Source organism: Rhinolophus ferrumequinum, chromosome 21 (genome assembly GCF_004115265.2).
Source record: "Rhinolophus ferrumequinum isolate MPI-CBG mRhiFer1 chromosome 21, mRhiFer1_v1.p, whole genome shotgun sequence".
In the NCBI taxonomy this organism is placed as follows: domain Eukaryota; kingdom Metazoa; phylum Chordata; class Mammalia; order Chiroptera; family Rhinolophidae; genus Rhinolophus; species Rhinolophus ferrumequinum.
Genome location: NC_046304.1, coordinates 33,648,629 through 33,663,880, shown reverse-complemented (window position 1 = coordinate 33,663,880; position 15,252 = coordinate 33,648,629). Strand labels below are relative to the sequence as shown.

The window sequence follows — 15,252 nt, the reverse complement described above, 5'->3', positions numbered from 1 at the left end:
GGGCCAGAAAAGTACAGTCACAGAATCTGCTTTGCCTTCAGGGTCTAAAATCCTATTAGGGTTACTGTGCTCAACACTCACAGCCTTGAAAAGCTGCATGGACCATTTTGTCCCCCTTGCAGAGTCTTCTCTGGTTATCCGCATCTCCTTACTCCAGTGCTACTCTGTGTCCCCAGCTTCAAAGAGGAGATCCCCCAGGGACCACTCCATCCCATCTAGTGGTTCCCTACCTAGCCTCTGACATCCTGGAACTGACCCCGCCTCACCTCACCACAGTGACAAATTCCCAGGCTGTGCCCTACCAGTGGAAAAACCCCAAATCGTTCTGGGCAACATTCCAAGGCAGCCCCTGTTCTGAAACCCTGGTTTTGCTGGTTGTTCAGATCTCTTCAAGGAGCCTCAAAGGTTATATGTGCCTCCAGGGTAAACCTAGTCTGAAAAACAAAATTAGATGGCCCCTCCAGAAAGGGCCTTGAAAAGTCTGACACTGGGAAAATTTTTGCTGCTACGGTATCAGTATATGCCTGAGACCACTGAAGACTTCACAGCAGAGGGACGCTTGGCAGCTCACCTCTCCATGTGTGATTCCAGAGGCAGAGAAGGACACGGCAACGCACACCACTGGAGGTAAGTTACACCAACTTCCCCTGTACATGATGGCATTTATTTCTGCTCTTAAATCAAGAGCTCCTTAACAGCAATGTTACCTTCTTTTGTAAGTCAGGTAAAGAAAAGGCTTATCCTCCTGAAGCAAAAGGAAAACAGTTTAGGATGGTCTTATCCATACCTCTAAGAACTGGAAGGAAAAGACTCAGGTGTCATGGTCCCGTCTAAGCAGACAGCTTTGGCCATTTGCACAGCAGCTCCAACACAGACCTCTAAGCTTAGATACCCCGAAGGGAATCAGTGGGCAGCCTTTCTAACCCTCCTGCTTCGCGTCCTCATTCTGGATGCCGAGCCACCTGGCACTTATTTTGGGGGAGGACAGAGCCAAGAAGAATCAGAGAAGAGTGGGGACAGCCGATATAACTTGATAACTGCCTAAGGACAAACAATCTAAGTATATAAGCTGGGTAATCATATAGTAAATGCTCATGGGTCTATTTCACATAACTGGCTGGAGCCCATGAAAAAAATCCTTTGATGTCAAATTAACCACAGTCTCACGGCTCTAGGGTAGCTGCAGGGAGACATTTCAGATAAAGGACACACACTAAAACTAAGGATTTTTTTAAAAACTGTTTTTTCTATGTTAAGAAACAGAGTAGGACTCATTTAGTTACCCCCATTCTGGAAGCTAGGGGAAATATCACTATTCTTGACAATGTCAAGAATAACTGAAGTGCCTTCAAAGAGCACAGATGCATGTGTAACATGGAGTTTGGTGAGAGAAGAGGAGCCGGGAAACAAACGCAGTGCCTGAACCGCGCGAACTCCGTCTGCTAAGCAGTGATGACCAGACCCACCCCTCCTTGGGCCCTGTAGTATGTGGAAGGTTTTTGTTGACTACGAGTGAGCCCTCCCTTTGTATACAAAGTTGTAACGCCTGTCCACTTGGTAAGACATGCTGCATTAAACCATACAGATGCCCTCTCTCAGGCTCCCGTACATTTGCAAGGCAGTCGGTACAACCAGCCAACCGATACACAGCTGAGAAAGCTGCCTGGCGCAGGCCCATAATCTGGCATCACTTTCTAAACCAAACTCAGCTCCTTTCTCCTCAGATCTCTATTATAAAAATGCGAAGTAGTATTACTCCACAGCTCTGGTGCAAGAGGGCTTTCTGATTTCATGTACTTTAAGAATAAAGAGCAGAGTAAGTGTTTCTTAGGATAAGGAAGCGTTTTCCCCTAGACGGTACCCGGACACCCTAAATATTCTCGGTGCGTTTCAGCAGACTGTGACAACCCTGGTGATCCCCCTGCTGGGTCAACGTGGAGAATGAACTGGGCTCGGACACACAGTAGCAGGCTGCCAACCGTTCTCAGAATCAGATGCCAACCTGGTCGAGCCAGTAAGGTCAAGCCTGAGGTGTCCTGAGAGGGGGCCTACTATCACGGTCAACACCTGGGCCCAAACCCTGCCTCTGCTCCAATGTGCGACATGAACTCAGATGAGTCATTAACTTCTCTGGGCTGCAGTTGTTTCGTCTCTTAAATGGGAGAGAATAAGAGACGCTATAAGAATGGTGGAAGAAAACTTCTGAAGAACTCCTGATACAGTCAAATTAGTCTAGCATGTATTCATTTTTTAAACATTTTACTTGGAAATGATTTCAAACTTATACATGCAAGACTGAGACTAGTACATAGAACACTCATGTAACCTTTACCCAGACCCGCCTATTGTTAAATATTTGCCCCATCTGCTTTATCACTTGCTTTCTTTCATGTGCACTTTTTCTCACATACAAACACATACTCTCCCACATTCACACTTGCCACACACACATTCAGATACACACATATATTGTCCTTAGTTGGGTTTTTGTGTGGTCTCTTTGAAAACAAGAAGGAAGTATTGGAGGGTGGAAGGCTCCAGATGAAGAGAAAGCAAAGGGGCCTTGCTCCTGGTGATGGCTCCGCAGCTCCGCTCCCTTCTCCCTACCTCAATGCGAACAGCAAGCACCAAGTGTTCTGCTTTTGAGATGAACTATTACATGGACAGGGACCAGAAAAAGTACGTGGTACAGAAGATAGGTGATTACTCTTGTCTTTGTCTTTAAACAACAAAAACCACAAAAAACAACCACAAAGCATTTATATGAGCCACGGAAATAGCTTTATTATACAGAAGCATTTTTATAATATGTTATAATGGGATTTTACCTTATGAAGTTGGGAAGTAACTGGGAAAGAAAGGTTCCACGGAAGCATATGGTTATTAGAACATTCAAGAATTCTATACAGAATCTGGTTGGTAAGAGAGGTAAGGAGGTAAGAGCTGCCCATAACCCTCTCGGGAGGGTTAGGTAACCAGTATGAAGCAGGCCAGGCAATTCTCCATGATACCAAGTCCCTCAATGGACTTTATCTAGAGTTCAGGTCCTAGCTATTCCCCTTACTGGGCATATGCTTGTCTCACAAAGGCACTATCATGTATCACAATGACTCCAGTCCCAGGTGACCTAAAGCTAGCAGAGGGAGACATGCTCAGATACAGCGTCGCGAGGGTCGGGGGAGGTATGCACCAGGGTTTCCCTACGTGAAGGACTAAGTTGTCATCATGATGGAATGTCACCTGCACCTACCCCCCACCATAGGAATGCACCACCCACACTTATCCCCAGGTGCTCTTTTGGGTTCCACATAGTCACACCTAAGAAAGAAACCCTTTCCTATAAGCTCCATCTTAAGGAGTATCTCCCTGATATGGCCCCAAGCTCAGGAGCCATGACCATGGCCCCACAGAAGCGGGAAAGCCCTCCCTGCCTCCTGGGTCCTAACTGTCCCAGGTTAGCTTCTCATTCCACATGGAAATTGCATGTCTCAAACCAGTTGGAAACACTCAAAAGGCACCACCATATCACACATATAACGTAATAACTACCACTTTCCAACTAGCCACCCCAAGTGGATAGTCACTTATGAGGTGCTAAAGGAACAGACAGACTTCTTTGCAGATCACTTTCCTTTCCAATTCTCCAATTTGATCAATTGAACAAACGAATTGTTGTTCCTGGAATACAGATATACAAGCAGAAGGGAAACAAAGGCTGGCATGTGCTGGGCAGGCAGCAGAGGATGCCAGCTGGGGAGGAAATTCACAACGGCCTGTCCAGGCCATGGTGGAAAGAGCCCTGGGATCAGAAGCAAAAGGGCTTTCTTAGTCACATGGTCTTGGGCAAGTCACTTCCTTTCTGGGCCTCAGTTGCCTTATCTGGAAAAACTACTAAATGCCAGCTGCACCTGCAGGACCGTCGTGTGGATGAATGAGAAACATTCAAGAGCACCGACCGTGACCAAAGTGCTAAACAAATGGAACACATTGTCAAAACCTAAGATCTATACTCGCAACTTCCCTGAAAAATACAGATGAAAGTGGGGGCCTTCGAGTTGGGATTCCCAGAAGCAGCTGTTTTCGTCTTCTCCTGTGAACACAGAGCTCGCCAGGATTACGGTTCTAACGAGGAAGAGTCCAGGTGCTGCCCTTAGCATCAAGATGTGCACACATGCCATGGATGTGACTCACATTGTTCTCCTCGCCCCGATCTCTGAATCCACACTACATCACACTGGGAAAGCGCTCTGGTTGCATCCCCTCTGTCATGCCAAATGTTATCCACCTCCACCCTCCGCCCCAGTGTGTATGTCATATCTGATGGGCGTCAGTTACAAAGACAATCCCAAACAGGGGCTGTGCGGCAGGTTTTCAGCCAGCCTGCAGGTGTGGGGCAGGGAACACACGCGCTATCAGCAGTGGTTCTCTCAAAGCCGTGCGGGTGATCAAACACGCACCGAGCACAGAAAACCCTTCAAGGGAAAGGCAATGTGTGGGATAGGGAAGAAGAGACGGGAGGAGGAAGGAAGAGAAACTGCCGTTCTTTCCTCCTGATCACATTTTCACTCTGTTCAAAGTTAGCCCCAGCAGGGCAGATTTATAAAACCATTTTGACTAAGCCACCAGGCCCGTGGCTGGCAACTTTAAAGGCAGGGGAACACAGCCTCCACGGCTGACATTGTTTATGGCAGCTGATATAACTATGTAGCACCCAGGCCTTAGGGAATGATGAGCGTCTCTTTCCAGCATTTCCAGCAGTGCTTTGTATCACTGCTTGGATGGCACCTGGCGTGGGAGGGAGGGCTTCCAGCCTGATCCTACCTACGAAGCCACCCTAGGAGCCAACAGACCACTCTGCTCCCAGGCCTAAAAAAGTCCCCAGTTCAGATTTAGTCTTCCTGCCTTCCTTAGCTATACATTACAGCACTCCGAGGAATTTGGTACAAATCTACCTGTAGTCACAGGACATCCAGCATTCATCTTGGTCTCCTCGGCCTCCCACCCATATTCACACCTAAGCCTAAGGCCAGGTGGTCTGGCTTTTTTATAAAATCATTAACAAAATCCTACACATTGGCTGTTTCCATGGATTGACCTGTTAACTAACTGCCCAAATCACCTGCTGGCTGTAAGTCCGTGGGGACGAGAGCCTACCGGCCTAGCAATGACATCCATGGAAATGCCACGTCTTTGGCACCAACTGGGTTTCAAGCCCAATGACCAGGACGAATAGGAGAACAGTGATTTAGAGAGAGAGAGAAACTAATACTTGGGGGAAGGGGGAGTAAGTAGCTGAGGAGAGGTGTGGTAAAGGGGCACAGTGTATGGGGACCAGCAATGGCAGAAAGCACAAGCGAGCCTGGAGGAAGTATGGCTCACTCTCCCCACCCCTGATGCCTTTCCAGCAACTCAATCCAACAAGTATTTATTGAGCACGACACTCCCCATCTGCCCTGGCCCTCCCTCTGCAAAAACACTCAAATCTGTTCAAGCTGCAGGGTGAGTTCCAATGCACTTGAACTTGAAACATGAGGTGCCTACTTTTTAAAAAGGCAGGCACACAATTTCCAACATGAGGTAGAAGGAACTAAAGAGATTTGAGAAAGTTAAGGAACACACACCAATGCCACTTCTGAAAAGGGAGGGAAGAGTAAAAACTTAATTTAACCTTAGGGAGAATAATATAATGGCTAATTAAAAAAAAAAAGCCTATTTAAAACTGAACAATTCTCTAACCCTAACACTTAGGTAATACAGTATTCCTTCATTCTAAGTCTCCTCCAGCTTGAAAATATATTCGACTCACTTGTGGACGTGTTATTTACTTTTAGAGTTGTATGTTTAATCCTACCTTTGCCTCTCAAGAAGGTTAGACCTCAGTGCTCTCCTGCACGTTTTCACTTAGGATCAGATGATAAGGGATTCAGGTGGCAGATCTGGTGGTAGACTAGACCTATGCCTGTTAACATTGTTCCCCCTGGAAAAGACACTCACCACTCACAAGCTAGGAAGCACAGGGTCACACACTGCCCGTCTAATAAGCCGCATTCAGGCATCTCGGAGAAAAAAACCTCCCACCCTGAGCATAGGCCTGCTGCTTCCGACCAACTCCAGCCCTCAGAGGAGTCTTCCCGGACCTCCACCGACCTCCACCCTTTTTATTAGGGAGCTGGAAGCAGAACTGCTAATGTGCAGGCAGGGCTGAGCCCAAGGCGCTCCATCCACCCCCGGTGTCAGCTGTCTGTGGCTCGTGAGTCGGGCAGGGTAAGTGTCTGTACACAGCCCAGATTGCAGTTCCAGGTTCCCCAGGGGCTGAAGTTAAAAGTTTTCCTATTATGAAATACTTTGATAGCATTCTTTTAAGTTCATTAAAGCCACCCTTGATTGGCTATGGTGCACCCACACAGCAAAAGTCAATTGAGGCTTATTCCTTGGGCCTGAGGATAAATATTTAAATGACTCCAAGCTGGGCATTTGGCTTTGGAGTGACCCTGAGGAAAAGTGTGGAGGAGAAAGCAAAGTGCCAGGAAGAGTTTTCAAAACCAGGAGGTTCAGTGGGGACCAGGAGTTGGAGGCCGTCCACCATACAGCTGTTCCCAACAATGGCCCCTTCCCAAGCTCCCCACGACTGGAGAGGAACTGGAGCACAGGTCATTTCTAACTTCCAATAGAATCCAAAACTCTTCTCTCTGAGATCAGGATTTGTTTTTGACCAAACAATGTGAAGAGATTCGGCTAATGTTTGGTTAATTCATAAACCTGCAAACCAAATAAAGGGAGCCCTCTGGGAAGATTCAATTCAGGCAGAGGTAGAAAGTTGACCAGCTTTCCCACTCATCTTTCCTCTGTTTCCACTCTTTCCTGCTTCTTCTTCTATCCATCTCTGAGGGAAGTAAAACTCATTAACCCATGAAGAGACTGTCTATTCTCACTAAACTAACTGGCTAGTAGGCGCCCACCTTGGCTCTGAACTGGGAAGGAAACACAAGGTTTTCCCTTCCAGCCCCTTACAAGGGCTCCAAACTGCCTGTGAAATAAGAGTAAGCCCAGAGAAGTCTAGTAAAGCATTGGAGCCAGTGTCACATAGCATTTGATATACGTGGTAGTGTCAATAAGAACTCAAAACCAGACCAGCCCTGGGAACATGTCACACCCTAAAGTCTGAATCCTTTGGCACAATGCTCTCCATGAGAGCTGTAAGAATCTGGAGGAGGACGCTCAATTTCTGGCAGTTCCAATAAGATCAAGGAATAGTGTCGCCTTGGTGCCCAGCAAGACGCACCAGCAGAAAATGCAGGGAAAGTATTCTCCGGCTATTAATGTCCAGCAACCACTTTGGCAACACTCACATTGCCACCTAACTATGAAAGTTTTGCAATCCTGCCTCAAATTTCCTAGAGATCTATCTATATCTGGAACGAGAGAGAATGATGTTGTTTTACCACCACTCCCCACTGTTCTCACCCCTTCTCCACTGACCTCAAATGGTTTCAAATATCCTAGCTCTGTGTTACATAAGCGGAGAATTTCCCATCTATGCATAATCTTTTGCTATCAAAATACTGAAGAACAAATGGATCCACACAACTTTAGGTACCAAAGGGGTAAAGTAATGAGGCCCTGTGACCTGCAATTTCAAAGATGCCATCGCTGACGATAACATTTAAGAGTCAGATACTTTAGCAGTGCATTTTGCTGACCATGTGCCTGGTGCTAGCAAAGCTGTCAAAAGCAAGTTAGCAGTGCCAGGCTGGGAAGTGCCTGGTGTTTAAGGCTTCCCTCACTCACAGGGTTCTGAAGGACAACTGTCACTCTTACAGGATTTTCACTGCGCCCCCAAGTGCAGTTAAAGCACGATGGCTCTTTGGCATAGAAAAGTTATATTCTGTTCTAATCTCCAGGCTGTTTCTGGCACCAGGGTCCAGAAGGACCATGGTTTGAAGAGGGCTTTCTCTCGGGTCTCTCATAAGCAACCTCCTTTATGCGGTTCCACACCTATCTAAACACCCATGCCCTAAGACCTAAGTTTCCAAAGCACTGCAAGGAAAGGAGTTTAATAATTACCAATAGCATTTCTTGTAACAATGCTGCCTTATATTCACTGAAAGGACCATCCTGGAGAACCTACTCAACATTTGAAATAAACTCTTCTTATGTCCCTGTGGGGAAGCCAGTATTTTAGGGCAGCCATGACTACTACCAGCTCTCAATGATCTGTTCAGAAAAATAAAAGGCAACAAGAAAAATCCAAAACAGGAGATAAACCTAAAGTAATTTCCATCTGATTTAAAAACGTGTTCACTGCAGTTGTGGGTTGTTAGGTTTTCATGGGGGGTAAGTGGGGAGGGGGTGCAAATGTGCCTAACAATTAAGCTTTTATGTAAGTCCAATTTAATTTATGTCTACTGAACACATGTCACCTGACAACGGTGGGGGTGGGCAGCTTGGATTCACATGTGCTGATCTTCCACAAAGATTGAGAACTGGGAGCTGATAACCCCTTTTCTTTACCACTAAAATATGAGTGGGGACACGGGCTTATTAGTTTTCTTTATCTCCTTAGGATTTTCTGAGGTGTATACTACACACATTTGAAACTGATCTTTACATACGGTAGAAATAATGGTCAGGAACACTGTTTAAGTCTAACTCTTTCTATAAAATGCCAGAGAGTAAATATTTTAGTCTTTATGGGCCAAATGGTCTCTATCACAACTACTCAATTTTGTCATTGTTGTGCAAAAGCAGCCATAGACAATACCTAAATGACGGGGCATGGCTGTATTCCAATAAAACTTTATTTACAAAAACAGGCAGAGGCTTGGATTTGGCCTCTAGTCCCTAATTGCCAACTCCTAGATTAAGACGGTTCAGAGGAGGTACAGAGGCAGCATTTGGCTTCCCTAGGACCCAGCTGGCCCCAGTGGGGCTTGTCAGATGGAGAAGAATTTGCAAAGCTGAATTAAACATTAGCTTCATTCTAGGGATATGGAGACAAAGACACTAAACAAGATAGGAAGACTAGGACCCAGAACAATTCACCTCCTAGTCCCATTTTGTCCATCATCAGTGGTCCTGGAAGAACATAAACACTGACAGCCTCCAGGACACAAATGAGAATTTAATTAAAGGGGCAATCGCATAAGATATTTATCCTAGGTTTCTATTACCCACTAGTGGCTCTTAGTTTTCTTAAGAGCTGACCTTCATTTTTCTCTCTGCTCTCTTCTGCCTTCCACACCCCTAGCCCAGGCCATTCCTCACTTTATGAAGACATCCCTTTTGGATGAATCGCCACAGAAGGTAAATACTGCTCTTTACACCATAACCATTTTATAAAAGGTCTAATATATCTTGTCAAGAACACAACAGGGTGTGTGGTGGAGACAACTGCACAGCACTGAGCACGACATCACTTTCAGATGGGAAACAGAAACAGTGACGACACTTAATTGTTCCTGAAACCCAGTCCCAGCTCACCTGGCCTTTTTAAACAGTTGGGTTTCAGAGCCCTGTTGAGAAAGCTCATTTTAAAAGATGAGGGAATAAAAGTGCAAAGGGAGGACCTGAAATTCTGAAACCTGCAGTACTGGTTTCAAACCAATATGGGTTTTCTCTTTGAAGCCTGAAAGGCCATGGGCACTGGCCAACAGTGCTCTCACCTTGGCCAGGTGGAGAGAAGAGTAACAATATAAGCAGCAGCAAACACTTTTATAGGATCTATGTGCCAAGCACTGTTCTAAGCACTTTATTACCTCATTTGATTCTTCTGATGTTGGTATTATTCACATTTTACAGATGAGAAAACTGAGGCACAGAAGTTAAGTAACTCCCTCCAAGCCACACAACTAGTAAATGGCAGAACCTGGATTGGAAACCCAGGCATTCTGGCACCCAAAGCCATTCTCTTAAGGCTTTATGACTGCAAGCCATTTCCTTCTATTATAGGTGGCCTAGAGGAAACCACTTTTACCACTTCTCAAGGCCAAAGAATGGGTTAAAGTTAACATGTAGAAAACCTGATGTGATCCCAAACCAAAGACCTGGTACATTCCCTTAATGTCTGGCTACAAAGAAGTCCCCAGACTCAGGACACTTTCTTTCTTTTCTTTCTTCTCTCCTGAAAATCTATAGATAATCCCACTACAGAGGTAAATGCCTCATTAATGCTGCAGGGATATTAACAGGTGGAGAAATAATCCATCAGCCCAATCCCGAACCTAAGCCAGAGACCACCCAACTTGCCCTAAATTCATCAGACAGGTTGTGCAGAACTCGAGCTTCCTATGTTTCCACCAGTATCTCAGGACCCCTTGCCCTACAAAATGAACAGGCCGTGTAAAGAACCCAGTCATCCAAACCTACACTCATCTCCTTTCCACAGCATCCATCAGTGTTTGTCCTTTTAATATAAATGCTGCAGTAGACACAGAATAACTGCTCTTACAAATATGACTAATAGATTTCTAGCTACGACACAGGCAGGCTTTCTGTTGATTTCTACTAACAGTGACTAAGATTCTGGTGCTCGCTGTTCTACTAACTTCCCTGGGCTCCAAAGGAGCCTAAACAAAACTAGCAGGTTTGTAGTCTTGTGGTTTACTTTACAGCTCACAATAGGCATGAGTTTGTCTGGGCACTGCTTTGCTCTACACCGCCAGATTCTAGACATACTTTTACTAGTTGGTTACCATCTTGCTACCAGATTTGACCGAGTTGCTGCATTCCAAGATGCAATGCTAACATTTACAATGAGGTCCAGATAGACTTGGACTTTCTACTTCAGAGACCCTCTTTATTCCATTCTTACCTAGAAGGCACTGTAGTAACTATACTTTCGGGAGGGTGATGTACAATAACTAACTAAGCTTAATAATCACAAAAAGCTCAAGAAACTCTGGTTTAGAGAATGTCATTAACCGTTAGATGGCAGGGACCAGGCATGACTTTTGTACATTTGGTAGGCTCTGAGACTTTGGAAGTGTGCAGTGATCTTTTCACATCTGGTGTGAATCAAATGCAAGCCTCACTTTCAACTTATTGCCAACCTCTTCATGCAAGTAGGTTCCTTTTCCTATTCCTAAATGCCTGCATTTGAGGGGGGACCCATCACAGCTTTGATTGTGGTCAGGTAAGTTTACTCCTCCCTAGTTTCCCCACACCCACATCAAGCTGCTATTAAGACACGGTTTTCAGGGCTGTTCAGAAAGTAGAGGTATTTGCTACTGTACTTGATTGTAGCCCTCACTCCACTGCCACGTTGGCTGGCAATGCCCAGGACAAAACGGCCTTGGTGGGGGGAGGAGAAAATGGAAGGGGGCAAACTGCCCAGGTCCTACACACACACACTCACACACACACACTCCCGCCCGCCCGCGCGCGCGCGCACACGCACGCGCCGCGAGATGGTTGGAATGAGACAGCCATATTAAGCAAGTCAGTGATCTGGGAACATACAACTTCTGGGACACACCAGGAGGAATGTAGGGGAGCGGAGCGGAGCGTTTATACCGTAGTCAAAACCGTTAAACTAACTTATTCCAACGGCTCAGATGAAATCAGCTCCTGGAGATGGCATAAAAGGGAAGCGCAGTAAAAGTGGTGAGGAAAGGAACTCCAGAGCTGTAGAGAGGGATGCTGGGACCAAACTCAAGTTGGAGAAGTAACACATGGCTCCACAGGACTCTCCTTCATGCCCCTCCCCCTCCCCGTGCAAACGTCCAGCGCCCACCGGCTCCATGCTCCAGCGTCAGCCCTGCACAGGGCGCCCCCATCACGCGCCACTCACTCTTTCCTCACACCTCGCTGCCACCCCTGCATTTTCCACTCACCCCCACACCACACTCTGCCCACTTTTCGGTTACGCCCCCAAAGCCAGCCTCCATCTGCCAGGTCCCTCCCTTCAGCTCCGGGCCCCGACTCCCTGCACTGTCCTGGCGGTGCACCCCCAGTTCACGCCTCCTCGCTCTCGCTCCCTCCGCCCTCTCAGACTATGCGCGACCCCCTTTCTTTTCGCTCGCCCCCATCCACTCTCCCCTCACACTTCTTCCCATACTCCTCCCCCATCACGCGCCCCCCTCCCCCAACGTCTTCCCGGTGCCCGCTCCAGGCCCAGCTCACCTGCGCGGCCACCCCCGTCCCGGCGCTGGTGCGGCTGCTGCAGCTGGAAGGGGACCGTGGCCCTGAGCGGCTGCAGCCCAGCCCGGGGAGAGCCGGCGGGGGCTGGGGGAGAGCAGCCCCGCCGGAGCCCTCCGGCCCCTCCTCGCCCCGGCCCCCAGGCACCTCCGCCTCTGCCGCCCGCTGCGGCCCCCGCCATCGCCCGCCCGAGTGCCTGCCTCGGCCCCACAGCGAGCCCCAAACAACCCTCCCAACCCCCGTTGCTGCTGCTTATCTGCCCTACGGGGCGGAGACCGGCCCCCTCAAGCTAGAGCTCTCATTGGCCTACGGTTCCCAGACCCCTCCTCCCAACCAATTCACAGCTAGCTCTTCCCTTCCCAGAGGATGATTGGTCAATATGCCTAGCGATCCAACCCAAAACCCCACCTCCATCCCACTCATCCCCGCTTTCGCACATCCGAGGGGCCGCTGATTGGCCTGCCCAGAAGAGGGTTGGTTCTCCGGCGCCACCAATGAGAAGACGCAGAAAAGGGGTGCGTCACACCCAGTCCCAGGTAGTATGCAAATACATGTCACGTGACGTCAGGCTGAGTGGGGGCGCGACCAGACGTAAGATGGAATCAAGCATTTCTGAAATCATTATGGGGGATAGGGAGGAGTGTCAAACTTTCAGTAGTTGAGTCCTAGCAAGCACTAAGAAAGCAACAACCTCAAAAAGCTTTACTTTTGGTGTAACCTAAAAATATTCGTTTTGAACCCTCAGGATCTCAGTGCTGCTTGCAGGCTCCAAAGAGTCTACAAATTAATGCAAAGTTTGCACACATTTGCATGCGATTTGCATTATATTCGTGCACTTAATGGCTACCGAGCCTCTTGTGGCACCCACATTTGTCTTTCTCCACGTTTCCAAGTCCCTACTTGGTGTTGGTCCAACCTAAAAAGAAAAAAACGAAAAAAACCTTCTAGCCTGTAAATTAAATTGAGACTGTCAAGGAGCAGGAATTTCTCTTCAGAGCCTTTCATTCCAAGTCTATCTCGGCAGAATGGAAGTAAAGTGAAAATTTTGCCCAAATGTGTTCAGTGACTCCATGCTAAATCCTGGTCTTCTCAGTTCAATGCTCTCTGACCTACAAGTCAAAGTGAGCCTGGATGCTCCCTAAAGAGAATGAATGCAGTTGTGAAAAATCACATGCTATTAATCTATGTGAAGACATTTGGAGGAAAAAAACAGCATTTAATTTACTATTAACAATGATTATTCTTCAAAAGAAACAAAAAGCATTACCTTTGGTATTTATTAACCATTTTATTCTTTATATGGAAAAAGTAAAAGACAATCAACCCTGGATTGTCTGTGATAAGGGACCATCCAAATAATTGGATAATTCCCTCCAGATTTATATTTAGCTATGAATTCTATTTTTGACCTTGCTACAAATTTATCGTTCTATTTCTGTTTTTGCCCAGTTTAATGTTAAAATGAAGGTATTCCCTGAAGCCATACTAACTAATCAGAGAAGAGAAGGTAATCTGGGAGCATGCCGCAAAGCAAGATGAGGCCATTCTGGGATTAAATTTTGAAAGCAGATAATAACCAAAGTGGAAATTCAAGAGTTGGTTGAATATTAAAATCAGCCTACATACACAGAACAAACTGAAGCAATGGAACATCCTGAAGAAAAGGTTTTCTTTGCAGAGTGTACTCTTGCAGGTTTGAAGGATTTACGTCAAGATCTGACATTTGAAATCTTTTTTTATTGATTGGGAAATGCTATACTCCTTTTCTATGAAGAGGACTTTACCAAAGGTAGATAGGAATGAATGAAAACTGATGAACTGATGAAAAAAATTCAGTCTTTATAAACTTAACTCAGTTTTTTTTTAAAAAAATCTTGCAATTTATAACATTCCTCAATTCCAATTAGTTCAAAGTTTTTATATACTTTTAAAAAAAATCCTCATGAAAATCTGGAAGAAGGAAAGCATGAATTCTTATTATGCTGCAAACTGGGGCTCAAAAGATGAGTCCTTTTGGTTCCTAGCTCAGATCTCTATGAACTCTTATTGGACCACCTGCCTCCAATCTGCATTAATAAAATCAGTAATGGTAGCAGCTAACATTCACTGAGTTCCTTTCTCCATGCCAGGTACATGTTAAGCACTGTGCATACATTATCTCATTTAATGCTCATGACCACAACCATGAGTTGAGGATTATCTCCTCTTCACTGAGGCTTCAGAAAGAAATAACATGCCCAAGGTTACTCAGGCATCCTGACTCTAGAGCTGAATTCCCAATCTCTATTCTCATAAACCCTTCTTATGAATATTAAGGATTTCTATTTCTATTTTATGTAAAGAATTTCCAAAGATGTACATTTGGCTGAGATGTTAAAATGAACTCTTGTCTGGTACTTTATAGCTTTCACATATATCATCTCATTTAATTTTCACAATAGACATGTAAGATAGAAAATGCAGACATTGTCTCTATTTTACAGCAGGCGAAATCACAGAGGCTAGAAGATTTGCCCAAGGTTATCCACATAGTAAATGGCAGATCCCGGACTTACACCCTAGGTCTTTTGATTCCAGATTCAAGTACTTTCCCAACGAACACTCAACTTCTAGACCATTGGCCTAACAGCCAAAGAGTGGGCTAGTTGGTCTCTTGAAATCTGTTCTTGCCTCACAACTTATTCCATTTTAGGACCCTTCAACATGTAAATTCTTAGGCAGTCTTAGGAGATGGTGAATGATTTCTTTATTGTTTGAGTCATACAGTGTGTGTTAGAGGTAAAAGCTCTGGAATGAAGAATTGTGAAATACTTTGGGCAAGTGGTGCCCTTTCTTTATGCCAGAATCCATCAATTTCACAGAATTGTTGAAAAGATCAAATGGCATATTATTGGACAGATGCATTCTTTCCTTGGAGAGAAGGGTAATATGGGTAGGTCCCAAGGACATGGGATTTAAATTTTGTTCCAAAGCCAAAGTACTAGGAATTGAGGGCCTGAACAGTGAAAGAAGAGCCAGTGGAAATGGCACAGCTGAAGAATTGGATCTTCTGAGTCCAGAAAGTCCTGGTGCTTCCTGATAAGTTGTGGCAAAAGACACTAAAGTTGACCTAGCTGG

At 45.9% G+C, this 15,252-nt stretch overlaps 1 protein-coding gene across 1 annotated transcript in view; it reads right to left on the bottom strand.

The window, feature by feature from the left end:
- Positions 1–12,381, bottom strand: part of FAM117A (family with sequence similarity 117 member A) — a 41,127-nt gene extending 28,746 nt beyond the window's left edge. The window contains exon 1 of the mRNA XM_033090434.1: positions 12,121–12,381. Coding sequence (XP_032946325.1) covers positions 12,121–12,316 — 196 coding nt within the window. The 5' untranslated portion in view covers positions 12,317–12,381. The remainder of the gene's footprint in view (positions 1–12,120) is intronic.
- Between the last annotated feature and the right edge of the window lie 2,871 nt (positions 12,382–15,252).